Below are 14,140 nucleotides of genomic sequence, written 5' to 3'. Positions count from 1 at the left end.
GATAACAATTTATTTTAAATTTTTGATTCTATATTTATGACTGCCTTTCCCTGCCTTCTTCCCCTGGGGTTTTGTTAAGACATTTGAAAATTTTTCTTTCTGGGGCGCCTGGGTGGCTCAGATGGTTAAGCGTCTGCCTTCGGCTCAGGTCATGATCCCAGGGTCCTGGGATCGAGTCCTGCATCGGGCTCTCTGCTCCTTGGGAGCCTGCTTCTCCCTCTGCCTCTCTCTCTCTCTTTCTGTCTCTCATGAATAAATAAATACAATCTTTAAAAAAAAGAAAGAAAGAAAGAAAATTTTTCTTTCAGTTTTACATTTTATTACAAGATCTGTATTAAGCAATTTTTGCATTCAAAACAATCTCTCAAAATGCTCGTAGATTTGTTAAGAGAAAGAGAGATTTATTGTTCATTATTCTTTCTCCTTGATTTTCTATCTTGAGACCAGTGTTTTCTGATTAATTTGTGGGAGAGGGGAGGCACAATAAAATTCAAAGATACCTTAAAAATCTGATTAACTCTAAATCTACTAATAAAGCTAATTTTCTTGAGTGGCTTGCTACATTAACAAATATTATATGCCCTTTCCCCAATTAAAGATCATTCAAGTATTTTCCTGTTAAATCAGGGAAAAAATCATTATCATAGCATAGTGGTAGAATCAAAAAAAAAAAATCTGAACTTAGGCTTGGGTTCAAATTTTAAATATACCATCTTATGACCTATGTGACTTCGGGTTTAACCATGCTAAATCAGTTTCTTTCCCTATAAATGAATGTAATAATACATACTAGTTAGGTGTTATTAGAAGTTATGAGGCATTATATCACAAAGCACGTGTTAAGTGCCAAGCACCACAGGAAACATTAGACAAATGCTAGTTCTCTCTTTTCTCAAAATGAAAGGTCACTTTTTCCTTTACTTATTGGCCTCTTTTTTAAAAAGAAGCTCCTATTTCTTCTATATAATGGTATATTATAGAAAGAACCCCTTGAGCAAAAAATAGAGTAAAGCTAGAAACAGTAGCTGGCTAAATGCAGTGAAAAAATGTGTGAATAATTTTAAGAGTTTTTCTGATGACAAACAGAAACAAACAGATTCTTTCAGGTGACCAGACAAGGGGTGCTGCTTTCACCAGGGAAGAACCCTAAGAATTTAACAAAGGGCATAGAGAAATATTGATTAACAAGGAAAGGAATAAAATAACCTCCAGAAAACGAAAATAATTATAAACATGAAGAGCAAGTAGGTTGGAATTTTTATAATTTTGCTGGAGTGTTCAAAAAATTAAATAATTAGATGTTTTAATTTAAATATGATTTTTAATGAAATTACATACCTTATAAAATTGTATCCATTGTACACACACACACACACACTCTATGGGGGTGTACAAAACATGCATGCTATGCTTCATAACTAGTCAAGTGATTTTTTAATGGTATCGTGAACTATGACTTCACTGTGTTTTAACTGTGTGGTTAACTATATATATTATTACACATTACCAATTAAAATAATAATACTTCTCAATGATGTAATGTATGGGGATTAACATAAGAATAAAAAAAAAGTAAAAAATAAAAAAATAAAAAAAATAAAATAATAATACTTCTCAAAATATGAAATTACTTTTAAGCTTTGTTTACTGAGTTTGTTTTTAAATAATCACCTACCAAGAAATTAACATCGTAAGTAAAACTGTCATGTTCAAGAAATTTATTTTAAAAACTGTTATTATTAGAGCACCTGGCTTGCTCACTTGGTAGAGCACACCTCCTGATCTCGGGGTTATGAGTTCAAACTCCACATTGGAGGTAGAGCTCACTTAAAAAAAATAAAATACGGGTGCCTGGGTGGCTCAGTTGGTTAAGTATCCAACTCTTGATTTCGACTCAGGTCATGATCTCTGGGTCCTGGGGTCGAGCCTCATGTGGGGCTCCACGCTCGGGGGAGGGGGGTCTGCTTGAGATTCTCTTCCTTTGCTCTTCCTCCTGCTTGAGTACTCTCTCTCTCTCAAATAAGTAAATCTTGAAAAAAAATAAAAATTTTAAAAAATTATTATTTTGATCTGATTTGAAGTTTCAGCTTCAGTTTCAATATATCTGCTTTCTGCAAGATGTATTTCTAATATAAATCCTACTCCCTACTCTAACCCATGAAATCACATTTTCATGTTACTACTATCTTTTTGAAGAAAAAAATATATGATCACTGTATCTACGAGTTGTCCTTCATCTTGTTCGGAATTCTATACATCCCCCTAAACAGTTTGTTCAGAATTCTATACATCCCCTTAACCATTGGGCAAATTTTCTTACTGGAGAATAACGACTACCATTTGTAATTAAAAGCCTCATAATTCTATGTTAGGCCTACCAAAAATTCTTATAATAGCTCTTAATTAGATGATTCTGAAATATTGTCTCCAAATTCAGTTCAATCTTAAGGTATGTTTCAGTTCATGACAATCTCTCATTTGTAAATGTTGAAATCCTCAAACTACCTAGTGACACTTTAGAGATATGAAAAACAACCAACCTGATACCTTTTTTCCTTCTAACGCTAGAAAACTAACTTTTATGACAATGTGTACTTTGCACAACCAAATAGTTTCAAAGTATAAATGTGTAATAACATGAGATGAACACAAGGCATGTTATTCCATTACATCTTTAGCAGAAGGTTATCTTTACCACAAAGATCATTTTAAACTTGAATAAGGTGTCATGGTGACTTTCTGAAAGCAATAATAATACCACTAACAATAACAAAAAAAAATAACAAAGTTATCTGATTTCAAGCTAGATTTACAGACAAGAGCATTAAGTAATATCATTCTATATGTTATAGTTGATTCAGTCTCATTCACCAGCCCTGGGTCTATTACCAATAGCACTTGAGTTTCTTTTTTAAAATATAGATGCTCAGTGCCTAATCTAAGAGAATCAGTTTATAAAGACCTAAGTTTTTTTTTCCTACAACCTTCAAAGAGGTTGCCAAGGTACAGCCATGTTAAAAAATCACTGGCATGTGCCTTCCACATCTATCATCTATAATATAACAATGAGAATTGTGAAGGCAAGGTTATATCCTCAAAGATTAACAATATTTACTATGTAAAATTTACTATGGCAATAAGATTGAAATAGTACTTTTTAGAGCAATAAGAAATTAGTATTGACACAAATATTCCTATTTATTTAAACATCATAAAACACAAAGCTAACTCCTCAGGTGCACTCAAGTTAAATATGCCATAAAAGTCCAAGGGTAATGTACTAAAGAGAAAAATTAGCAAGATGACCTTTTTTTCAGACCTATTTTCCAGTTGGTTCATTATGTAATGGTTGTATTTTATTCCCCAAAAATATACTCCATAAGGAAAACAATTATTTTGGAAGACATTTTCTGAAATATAAAAATACTTTTCCCAGGAAAATATTCCAACATTTGATGCCACAAACTCAAGAGAATAAAAACAGATTTGGGGGGAAAGCTTTATTGGGAACTGCACAAAAATAATCAAATGACATAAAACAGAATACTTTTATCCTATGTTGAATCACATGGTTGCTTTATGTTTTTGTTAATATTGTTAATGTTTTGTTGTTAATTGTTAATGTTATGTTAAAGTATAAAACTGTTTAAAATGTTATTCTTTCTCCCACCTGAACAATTTGCTTGAAAAATGAAACTGATATTTGCTTCTATCTTTCCACAGCATTAAGAAACATTATGAAACCTAAGTGTCTGATAATTTGTTGCAAAATTAAGAACATAAAATGGACCCAACCAAACAGCAGCATGTGGTACTCAAGTGGAAAGACTACTGCAAGTTTTAGGAGTCACAAAAGCTAGATGTACCAGGAATGCTGCATGGTTTGGGGCTTAAAATTCTGGAAACGAGTCTATTAACACCTTGTTACAAAACTATTAGAGAGGTTAAGATATGTGTAAAAAGCCCTTAGCATACTATCTAATCCTTAGAAACAATTAACAAATAGTAATTAGAATAATGATAATCTGATCTCTCTCTCACTCAAACTAATACCTCTAATAGTTTTCATGTAGGTAAGCTTTTTTGATACATAAACTCTAAAATATAATAATCTTGAACAATATGGAAGGAATAAAAATAATTTCCCAATATGTTAGCTACGAAATAGCTCAACATTAACTTCTTCATTAAAGTATAGAGAGTAGATGGAAACTCCTTGAAGAATCTTCTGAAAAAGTTCAAAATCTCACTTCATAGATTTTTAACAATAACAACAAATTCTATACTTTTCTAGGATTTTTATTCATAAAAGAAAAACAAAACAAAACAAAATTCCTTCATTCTACCTCCAGAGAAGTAAGCTTACTGTCTCATCACCACAGCCAAAAAAGTATGTTGACAGCCCCCAGCCTGGCAATGACAATCATAAAAAGGAGCCTAGATTCAGTACGTCATTTAACTCATTTTTCAGGATCTCAGCACTAATTTATAAGCCAAGACAATCCAATTTTGATAATGAGTTATCACTTCAAATTATTAGTCCAAAAAGGCAAAGATTTAACTATTTAGTATCTAAAAATCCTAAAGGCAGTGGATTCTTTTTAATGATTAATCACAGACAGATACTCACAGTTTAGACTCCAAAAGTATGCTTAATGTTATCACTAGGAATTTCCTTCCAAATGTGTAACAGTATAAAAACCAAAGTTCTTATTAATAGGCATAATTTTCTTTATATGCCACCACTTGAAATAATTTTTCAAAGTATGTGCCTTTATGATGTTTAAGAGCAAAAGTATACCTCTTAAATCCATTAAATGTGTTATTCTCTGGTTTCTTTTAATTTATCAGGAAGTTTCATAATAGCTTAAAATTGGCATATTACTTTACACGATCAATTAAAAGTGCTCTGAACTACAGTTAAGTATATTTTAAATATCAAGTAGGCTTCATCTATAAAATGACACAAAGAGAAGAAATATTTTCGGGCGCCTGGATGGCTCAGTTGGTTAAGCGACTGCTTTCAGCTCAGGTCGTGATCCTGGAGTCCCTGGATCGAGTCCCACATCGGGCTCCCTGCTCGGCAGGGAGCCTGCTTCTCCCTCTAACCCTCCCCCTTCTCATGTGCTCTCTCTCTCATTCTCTCTGTCTCAAATAAATAAATAAAATCTTTAAAAAAAAAAAAGAAGAAGAAATATTTTCACTATAAAGGTCCACTGGGTAGCTAAATTTAGTATTTCAAAAAATACATTCATTTAGCTTTGTGCAGTGACAGTATCGTAGCCAATGAGGTTTATCCGAGGCGCGGTTATTGCTAATTGAAAACTTTTCCCAAAAAATACATTCATTTAATATTTAGAAATTGGTAGGACTACAGATAGCGTAATTAAAATTAAGCAAACTGGGTAAGTGCACTGTATTTCTGGTTCTCTGGAAAATACTCTTATTCAGTTACTTCCATTCCTAGATATGTTCTGGGTTTCCATTTTGTCCCCACATCTTACATCTTTAGCTCTACTGTCTCTATACTCCTTTCTTTACTTCTATCATCTTCCTACACCAAGTAACTATATCTGTATGTTTAATTTAAATGCATCTTTGCTCATACCCACTAATACTAAAATGCTTGCATTCCTATTTGTAATTTACGTAATTTAACAGTGCTCCATATGTCAAAACTAATATGGCAACACAACAGACTGATAAAGTGCTCACATACGGATACAATGTACAAAAGCCTTCAAAAGGGATGCTCGAACCTAGAATGTCCGTTCTCCTGGCCCTATACTACTAGTGTGCTGAAATTAAAATTCCATTCATAATCTGTCACTGAATTTATCTCTAAAATGACATATACACATGCTGTCAATTAATGTATTTGAGAACCTCTACATGACAAATTTCTGATAATTTCCTCTACTTTGTACAATCCTAACAGATACATACCTATGTCATATGCCAGGAAATCGGCAGAAAAACATTTTGCACCGTTACTCAAGGAAGTGTCATTATGGGTATTTCCTCCAAAAATAAGCATAGCTCCATTGATAAGAACAGCTGAATGAAGGTATCTGGCAAACCCACTTTCTTTCAAAATAGTCCTACAGGATAAAATTTAAAAATGTATTACAAAGGATAAAGAGACCTCCCTGATTTTATATATATTATATAAAGGGTCTAACTTGCATATAGAATTTTCCTTTGAACTATGAAAATAACATGCTTTATTTTTTTTAACAACTCATAAATGGCCTCTAAATTTCAGTATTTTTAAAATATTTTGAGATTCACAGTATCTTAAAATATTTTGAGGAAGCACAATATTAAACATAATTGTTCATGGTTTTATAATAATTTATATTTTGAACTTTTATAAGTAGGAAACATGTGTCCTTAAAACTAGAGGACCAAAGTACCATCAGTTTTAAATACAAAAGTAAATAGAAAGTTGAATATAATAAATTTACTCTGAATTGTATTCAGTTAAAACTAATAATTCATATGGATCTCATAATACACTAAGTTTTTATTTAAATATAACATACATAAAAATGCACATAAGTCTAAAATTCAATAAATTTTCACAAGATGAACACAACTAAGTAAACAGTACTGAGATTTTTTTTAAAAAGATTACCACTGTTCTGATTCTTTTGTGGTTCCATACCAATTTTAGGATTATTTGTTTTATTTGTATTGTTGTCGGTGTACTTTATAAAACAGAATCATATTCATTTGTATGTACATTCTTTTGCTCAAGATTATTTTTGAGATAGATCCATATTGTGTAAAATCACACTGCATTTTTGAGAAACACTAAATTAATATAAATGTTTTTAATTAATTGAAGTTTAACTGAAAGTACTATAAATATATGCTCACAATTATATTTCACCTTAATGTACTAATATATAATAAACTGCATTACTCAATATGAATCAATATGAATCAATACTTCTTAAGTATTCCTAAATAAAGCACTGCTACTAAAAAAGAATCAGAATGTAAACCCAGTACATATAGTATAGTGAGTAAGGTATATAGTATATATCTCAAAAACCTATAGCAATTAATGCTTAAAGAATATGGAGCTGACTTCCGAAATAGCAAGATAAGGAGTTCCACAAACTCTATAGGGAGAGAACTATAATTGGTAAAAATTACCAAAAAAAAAAAAAAAAAGACATTTAAGTTCTCAGAAAAATTTAGTGAGAGCAACAAGTAAATATTTACTCAAGGATGTCTACTGAATTTCAGTAAGAACAGCAGCAGTCCATGATATTTAACACATTGTTTAGTCCCATCCTTCCCCATATCAGCATCCTCCCCAACCACACACACACAACCAGTTCAGCATGGAGGAAGTTTAGCCCCCGGTGGGTAAAGCTAAGAACAGAGAGCTCCTTCATTCCTCAGCTCCTAGTCCAGGCCACTGACACCTAACCAGGAACAGCAGACGGCCAATACTTCTCATGGCCCCCAGTTCTGGGTGACAAAAGCTCTATTCCAGGAGAAAGCATGAGAGGTCTGAGTGTTCATCCTCTACCTAGCCCCCCATTCATAGGGTATAAGCTATACGCTCAGGCCTAGCAGGCTGAGGGCCAACAAATCTTCACCCCATATCAGTCATAGGACAGAAGTTCTATGCAAGCTGAGAAGAGCAAAGGCCACCGTCCCCATCTACTGCCTGCACAGAACACAGTGGTATCACTCCAGGAGGAACAGACTACTAACCCCACCTACAATTCCAAAGTAGTGGCACAGAGTCTCACCCCACCCCACACTCGGGAGAGGCAGGCTAAGAAAAAGAGAGCACCACAGATCTCCCAAGGGAACTGAGTTTATTTGTAACAAAAGGTGGGAAACTTCATGCCTAAGGGCACTCTCAAAAACTATGGAGGTTTCCATTGTAAGCAATTAAGTTGTAAGTTGGCAACTCCGTAAGAACAATCAGCTAAAACATAGAACACAGAGTTCACCAGAGAAAAGCAGGGAAAAAGACAGCTAATAAGAGCCCTACTAGGGTCAGAATCTCTAAGACTGGCCTCAAAGACTACCCATGAAAAAGGGTTGAAATTGAATTCAAACAGACTAAGGAGCAATTTATGCCCCAGAGCATTGTAATGCAGAGTAGTGGTGGCTAGCATGTGGTTGTAATGCAGAGTCAGATAGCTTACCAGAGAGGTCAGAGGAAAAAGTCAGAGAACCCTGCTAAAATTACCATCATCCAGGGACGATTTTGTGCATCCCCAGGCTGCTTCCTTTGAGGAACAACATCAAAGGATCCACTGGAGGAAGAGAGCAACTTCACTAAAACAGTTCAGCAAAGTCACTAAATAAATAAAATTACAACAGTTCCAGAAAAGGAGGAAAAACCGGGATCCAGAGTTGCTATAGTATGTTATCTAAAATGTCCAGTGCTCAGGGGAAATTATGGCAGGCAACGAAACAGGAAAGAGTAACCTATACACAGGAGAAAAAAAGCAGGCAACAGAATTGCCTTGGAGAGACTCCAGATGACAGATGAAGCAAAAAAGACTTCAAAGCAGCTATTATAAATGTTCAGTCTTAAAGAAAACAGATTTAAAGAAGTAAAGGAAAATATAACAATGTCTTATCAAATATAAAACAAAAGATACAGAAATTACCAAGAAAAAGAAAATCTAGAATTCAAAAGTATAAGAGTTGAAATTTTTAAGTTTATGACAGAAGTCTAATAGTAAATTTCAGCAAGCAGAAGAAAAAAATCAATGAAGTAGAAGATAGAAAAATAGAGATTCCTCTATCTGAAGAATAAGAGAAGAAAATGAACAAAGCCCATAAGAAATGTAGAACACCACTAACCGCAACAACATACATTTACTGAGAATACTAGTGCAGAGGGGAAAGCGGTAAAAAATTTTCAAGAAATAATGTCTGACAACTTCCTGAATTTGAGAAAAACATTAATATACACATCCAAATAGCTCAATGAACTCCAAGGAGGAAAAAACACAGAAAGAACCACATTCAGACATAAAATAGTAAAAACATTGAAGACCACGGAGAAAGAGAAAATCTTAAAAGCAGCAAGAGGAAGATTTTTTTGCATACAAGAGAACCCCAATAGGACAAACAGCTGACTTCACATTAGAAACAATAAAGGTCAAAATGCAGTGAAATGACATATACAACATGATGAATGAAAAAAAAATGTCAAAATACAGGGAGTGACATATGATGATGGAATAAGAGTTTTCTGACCTCATCCTCCCACATAAACAGATTTTATCAACTATGGAGAGGTAAGAGTACTTTTAGGGGAGCCCAGAAGTCCCAGGACCACTTCAAGCAAAAATTCCAAGAATAGGAGGCTCTAGGAGGGTAAGAAGAACAATATCATATTACCACATCACCTCTCCCCCAAGGCAACACCACTCAATCCCAAGAGAAACCCCTTCGACCTACAATTACTCCCATGGGGGAAGTGAGAACATAGTGCGCATCTGGCTTCCACAGCCAAGTAGGATTATGCCCAAGAGGACCACTTCTTTCTTACCCCACCCAGAAAGATAAGATTGGCAGAGGAAGAAAAAAGGGTGTTCACAGCAACTGGGGCACAGAACTCAACAAAGACTCAACATTTCTACTAACCATCTCATGAACTCTACCAAAAGGCCCACCCATGAACTTCATAGGATACATCACCTGCAGACATACCCCAAATAGCACAAATATGCCCCCAGCAATCCATAAATCCCTCCCCCACATAGCACACTTGAGCTTCTGCAGATGGTTCATGAGCACACATAGATAGCTGGGTCAACTCTGTTGCACTGGTAGAAGATGCATAACCCTGAACACTTCAGGCGCTGTCCAAGGGAAAAAAATGGGAGGCCCTCAGTACTGGACCTAGCTTTGCAGAATGGAGAAAATATAATATCCAAAATATATAAAAACTCACAAAACTCAATAAAAAAAGGAACAATCCAATTAAACAATGGACAGATGATATGAATAGATATTTTTCCAAAGAAGACACACAGATTATCATCAGGTAAATGAAAAAGTGCTCAACATCCCTAATCATCAGGGAAATGCAAATAAAAACAAAATGAGATATCACCTCATACCTGTTAGAATGTCTATAATAGAAAAGATAAGAAATAAGAAGTGTTGCTGAAGATGTGGAGTAAAAGGAATTCTTGTACACTACTGGTGGGAAAGTAAATTGGTACAATCAATTTGGAAAATAGTATAGAGCCTACTCAAAAAATTAAAAATAGAACTACCAAGAGCAATCATACTATTCAGCAATCCCACTTCTGGGTATATGGCCAAAGGAAATGAAATCAGTATCTCAAAAATATATCTTTACTTTCACCTTCACTGAAGCATTATTCATAGTAGCCAAGATATGGAAACAACTTAAGTGTCCATCAATAGATGAATGAATAAAGAAAATGCAATATAAATATTTATGTATTTAAATATTTATCTCATTTAGTCAGCTTTTTAAAAGGAAGAAATCCTGCCATTTACAACAACATAGATGAATCTGGAGAATATTATGCTAAGGGAAATAAGCCAGACACAGAAAGACAAATACTGCATGATCTCACTTATATGTGGAATCTAAAAAAGTCAAACTCAAAAAAGCAGAAAGTAAAATGGTGGTTTGCAAGGGCTGAGAATGGGCGAAAAGGTGAGATGTAGGTCAAAGCATAAAAATTTCAGTTATGCAGGATAAATAAGCTCTGGAGATCTAGTGTAAAGCATGGTTACTACACTTGAAATTTGCTAAGATAGCATATCATAAGTATTCTCACCATACACACCAAAAAAAAATGGGAACTATATAAGATGATGAACATGTTAACTAGTTTGACAATGGTAATCATTTCCCAATGTGTATGTGTATCAAAATATCACATATATACCTTAAATATACACAATTTTTATCTGTCAATTAAAGCTCAAGAAATCTGGAAAAAAATGTCAACCAAGAATCTTGTATTTATAAAACTATCTCTCAAAAATAAACAAGATAAAGACATTACCAGATGAATAAAAATTAATAAATTTGTTGGTGGAAGATCTGCTTTATAAGATATTAAAGGAAGTTCTTCAGTCTTAGATTAGTTATTTCAAACCAGAGTGCTAGAAAAGGCAATTATGTAATTATAAAACAAAGTATGAATGCATATTTCTTCTCCTTTCTTTTCCTAATAAATTTGAAAAACAATTATTATAAAACAACACATATATAATTGTATTGTTGGACCGGTAACATATAGAAATGCGATATATTTGACAATAACAACACAAAGTAACAGATGAAAGCAAAATTCTGTTGATGTAAGATGCCAAATAGTAATGCAAATCAACAGGAACAAATGAAAAAGAAGCACGCAAAAATATTCAATAACAAATTTACATACGAATATATATTTTCTCTTCTTTCTACTCTGTCTCTTTGAGAGACAAAATTATATTGTTAGTATAATAATATATTTTTGAACTTGCAACAAATACAGATATTATATATGATTATAATAGTGCAAAAAAAGATGAAAAAGGGAATAGAGTTCTATAAGAGTAACATTTTTATATTTCACTGGAGTGAAGTTAGGGTAAGTGAAGTATATTCTAGTAAGTTAAGATATAGATGATAAGCCCTAGAACCAACACTAAAGAAGTAACTAAAATGACTGTATTTTTTTAAAAACTATTAAAGCATTAAAATGTTACACTAGAAAATATTTACTTAATGCAAAAAGCAATAAAAAAGAGTAACAAAAAGCATTATCTACAATAACAAATGAGATATTTAAAAAGGAGTAAAATGGCAGACAAATTCAACTATATCAAAAATAACATTAAATTAAAGCTATTAAATATACAAATAAAGGACAGAGACTGTGAGACAGGATAAAAAAAAAAGAAGGGTACCAACTATACGCTCTCTCTAGGAGACTTATTTTAGATGGAAAGGTACGACTATATTAAGAAAAGAGTTTTTAAAAAGATATTATGCAGACAATAAACATAAGAAAGCTGGAATGGCTATAATAACATCAAACAAAATAGACATTAAAACAAAAATGTTCCCAGACTTCAATAGTAACATTTCACAGTGATAAAAGGATCAGTCCATCAAGAAGATATGGTAATTATAAACATATATGACTTTACAACAGAACCCCCCCAAAATGAGGCAAAATGCACAGAATACAAGAAATAGATAAATCAGTAATAGTAGCACACTTCAATGTTCACTTTCAAAAGTGGATTGACTATATGATAAACAAAGAAATAGAATACCTGAATAATACCACAAACCAACTAGAATTTACAGACATATGGAGAACACTGTAGCCAACAACACCAATATATACATTCTTTGCAGGTGTACATGTAACATTCTCTAGGACTGACCAAATGCTAGGTCATAAAATAAGCCTAAGTAAATTTAAAAGTGTTAAAATCATACAAAGTATGCTCTCTGACCACAGTGGAATTATATTAAAAATAAATAACAGAAATTATTTAGGATACAATAGCCAAATTATGGAAGCAGCCCAAGTGTCTACCAATAGATGAATAGATAAAGATGTGGTATATGTACACAATGGAATATTATTCAGCCATAAAAAAGAATGAAATCTTGCCATTTGCAATGACATTAATGGAGCTACAGAGTATAATGCTAAGTGAAATAAGTCAGAGAAAGACAAATACCATATGATTCCACTCATATGTGGAATTTAAGAAACAAAACAAGCACAGGAAAAAAAGAGAAAGAGAGAGAGAGAAAGAAACAAACCAAGAAACAGACTCTTAACTATATAGAGAAGAAACTGTTGGTTACCAGAGGGGAAGGTGTGAAGGGATGGATTAACTAGATGATGGGAATTAAGGAGTGCACTTGTCATGATGGGCACAGGTGATGTATGGAATTGCTGAATCACTATACTGTAACCTGAATAACACTGAATGTTAACTATACTGGAATTAAAATAATTAAAACAAAAAGGAAGTTATTTGAGAAAATCACATATATGTGGAAATGAAACAAAAACTCCAAAATAATAAATGGGTCAAAGAAAAAAGAAAAAAAATCCAAGCATTTTAGAAAATACTTTGAGATGAATGAAACATGGAATACACCAAAAGCAATACTTTAGAGGGAAATCTACATTTGCAGACATATGTATTTGAAGAAAAAATGAGAATTCAATTACTTAAACTTCAACCAAAAGGGACTGGACAAAAGGGAAAACCAAACCTATAACAAAAAGAATTTTAAGATAATAAAGATTAGAACAGGAAATAATATGATATAAAATAGACTGGAAAAACAATAGAGAGAATCAATGAAGCCAAAAGTTCTTTCTTTTAAAAGACAGAAAAAAAAAAATTTGACAAACCCTTAGGTATAGTGAACAAGAATAAAAGGAGACAGAAAACTCAAATTATTAAAATCAAGAATGAGGGGTGCCTGGGTGGCTCAGTTGGCTAAGTATCTGCCTTTGGCTCAGGTCATGATCTCGGATCCCGGGATTGAGCCCAGGTCAGGCTCTCTGTTCATCAGGGAGTCTGCTTCTCCCACTCCCCCTGCTCCTCCCGCCAGCTCGTTGCTCGCTCTCTCTTGCTTCCTCTATCTCAAATAAATAAACAAAATCTTTTAAAAAATAAAATCAAGAATGAAAGAAGGCACATGACTACCAATCTGACAAATAGTCAAGTCAAAAAGTGGGCAGAAGAGATGAACAGACACTTCTCTGAAAAAAACATACAAATGGCTAACAGACACATGAAAAAATGTTCATCATCATTAGCCATCAGGGAAATCCAAATCAAAACCATACTGAGATACCACCTTACACCAGTTAGAATGGCAAAAATGGACAGGGAAAGAAACAACAAATGTTGGGGAGGTTGTGGAGAAAGGGGAATCCTCTTACACTGTTGGTGGGAATGCAAGTTGGTACAGCCACTTTGGAAAACAGTGTGGAGGTTCCTCAAAAAATTAAAAATAGAGCTACCCTATGACCCAGCAATTGCAATCCTGGGTATTTACCCCAAAGACACAGATGTAATGAAAAGAAGGGCCATATGCACCCCAGTGTTCATAGCAGCAATGTCCACAACAGCCAAA

General features: G+C 33.5%; 1 protein-coding gene and 1 pseudogene across 1 annotated transcript in view; one reads left to right on the top strand and one right to left on the bottom strand.

Annotated features, from left to right (window-relative positions):
- Positions 1-14,140, bottom strand: part of ATRNL1 (attractin like 1) — a 796,918-nt gene that overhangs the window by 653,001 nt on the left and 129,777 nt on the right. The window contains exon 10 of the mRNA XM_035029745.1: positions 5,947-6,101. Within this exon, the coding sequence (XP_034885636.1) occupies positions 5,947-6,101 (155 nt within the window). The remainder of the gene's footprint in view (positions 1-5,946; positions 6,102-14,140) is intronic.
- On the top strand, positions 5,258-5,374 carry LOC117998810 (annotated as a pseudogene).

The sequence above is a fragment of the Mirounga leonina genome, unplaced genomic scaffold, assembly GCF_011800145.1.
Source record: "Mirounga leonina isolate KUSES-001 unplaced genomic scaffold, KU_Mleo_1.0 Mir_114, whole genome shotgun sequence".
Taxonomy (NCBI): Eukaryota; Metazoa; Chordata; class Mammalia; order Carnivora; family Phocidae; genus Mirounga; species Mirounga leonina.
Note: the sequence above shows the minus strand (reverse complement) of the source record. Positions and strands in the feature narration are given on the sequence as shown.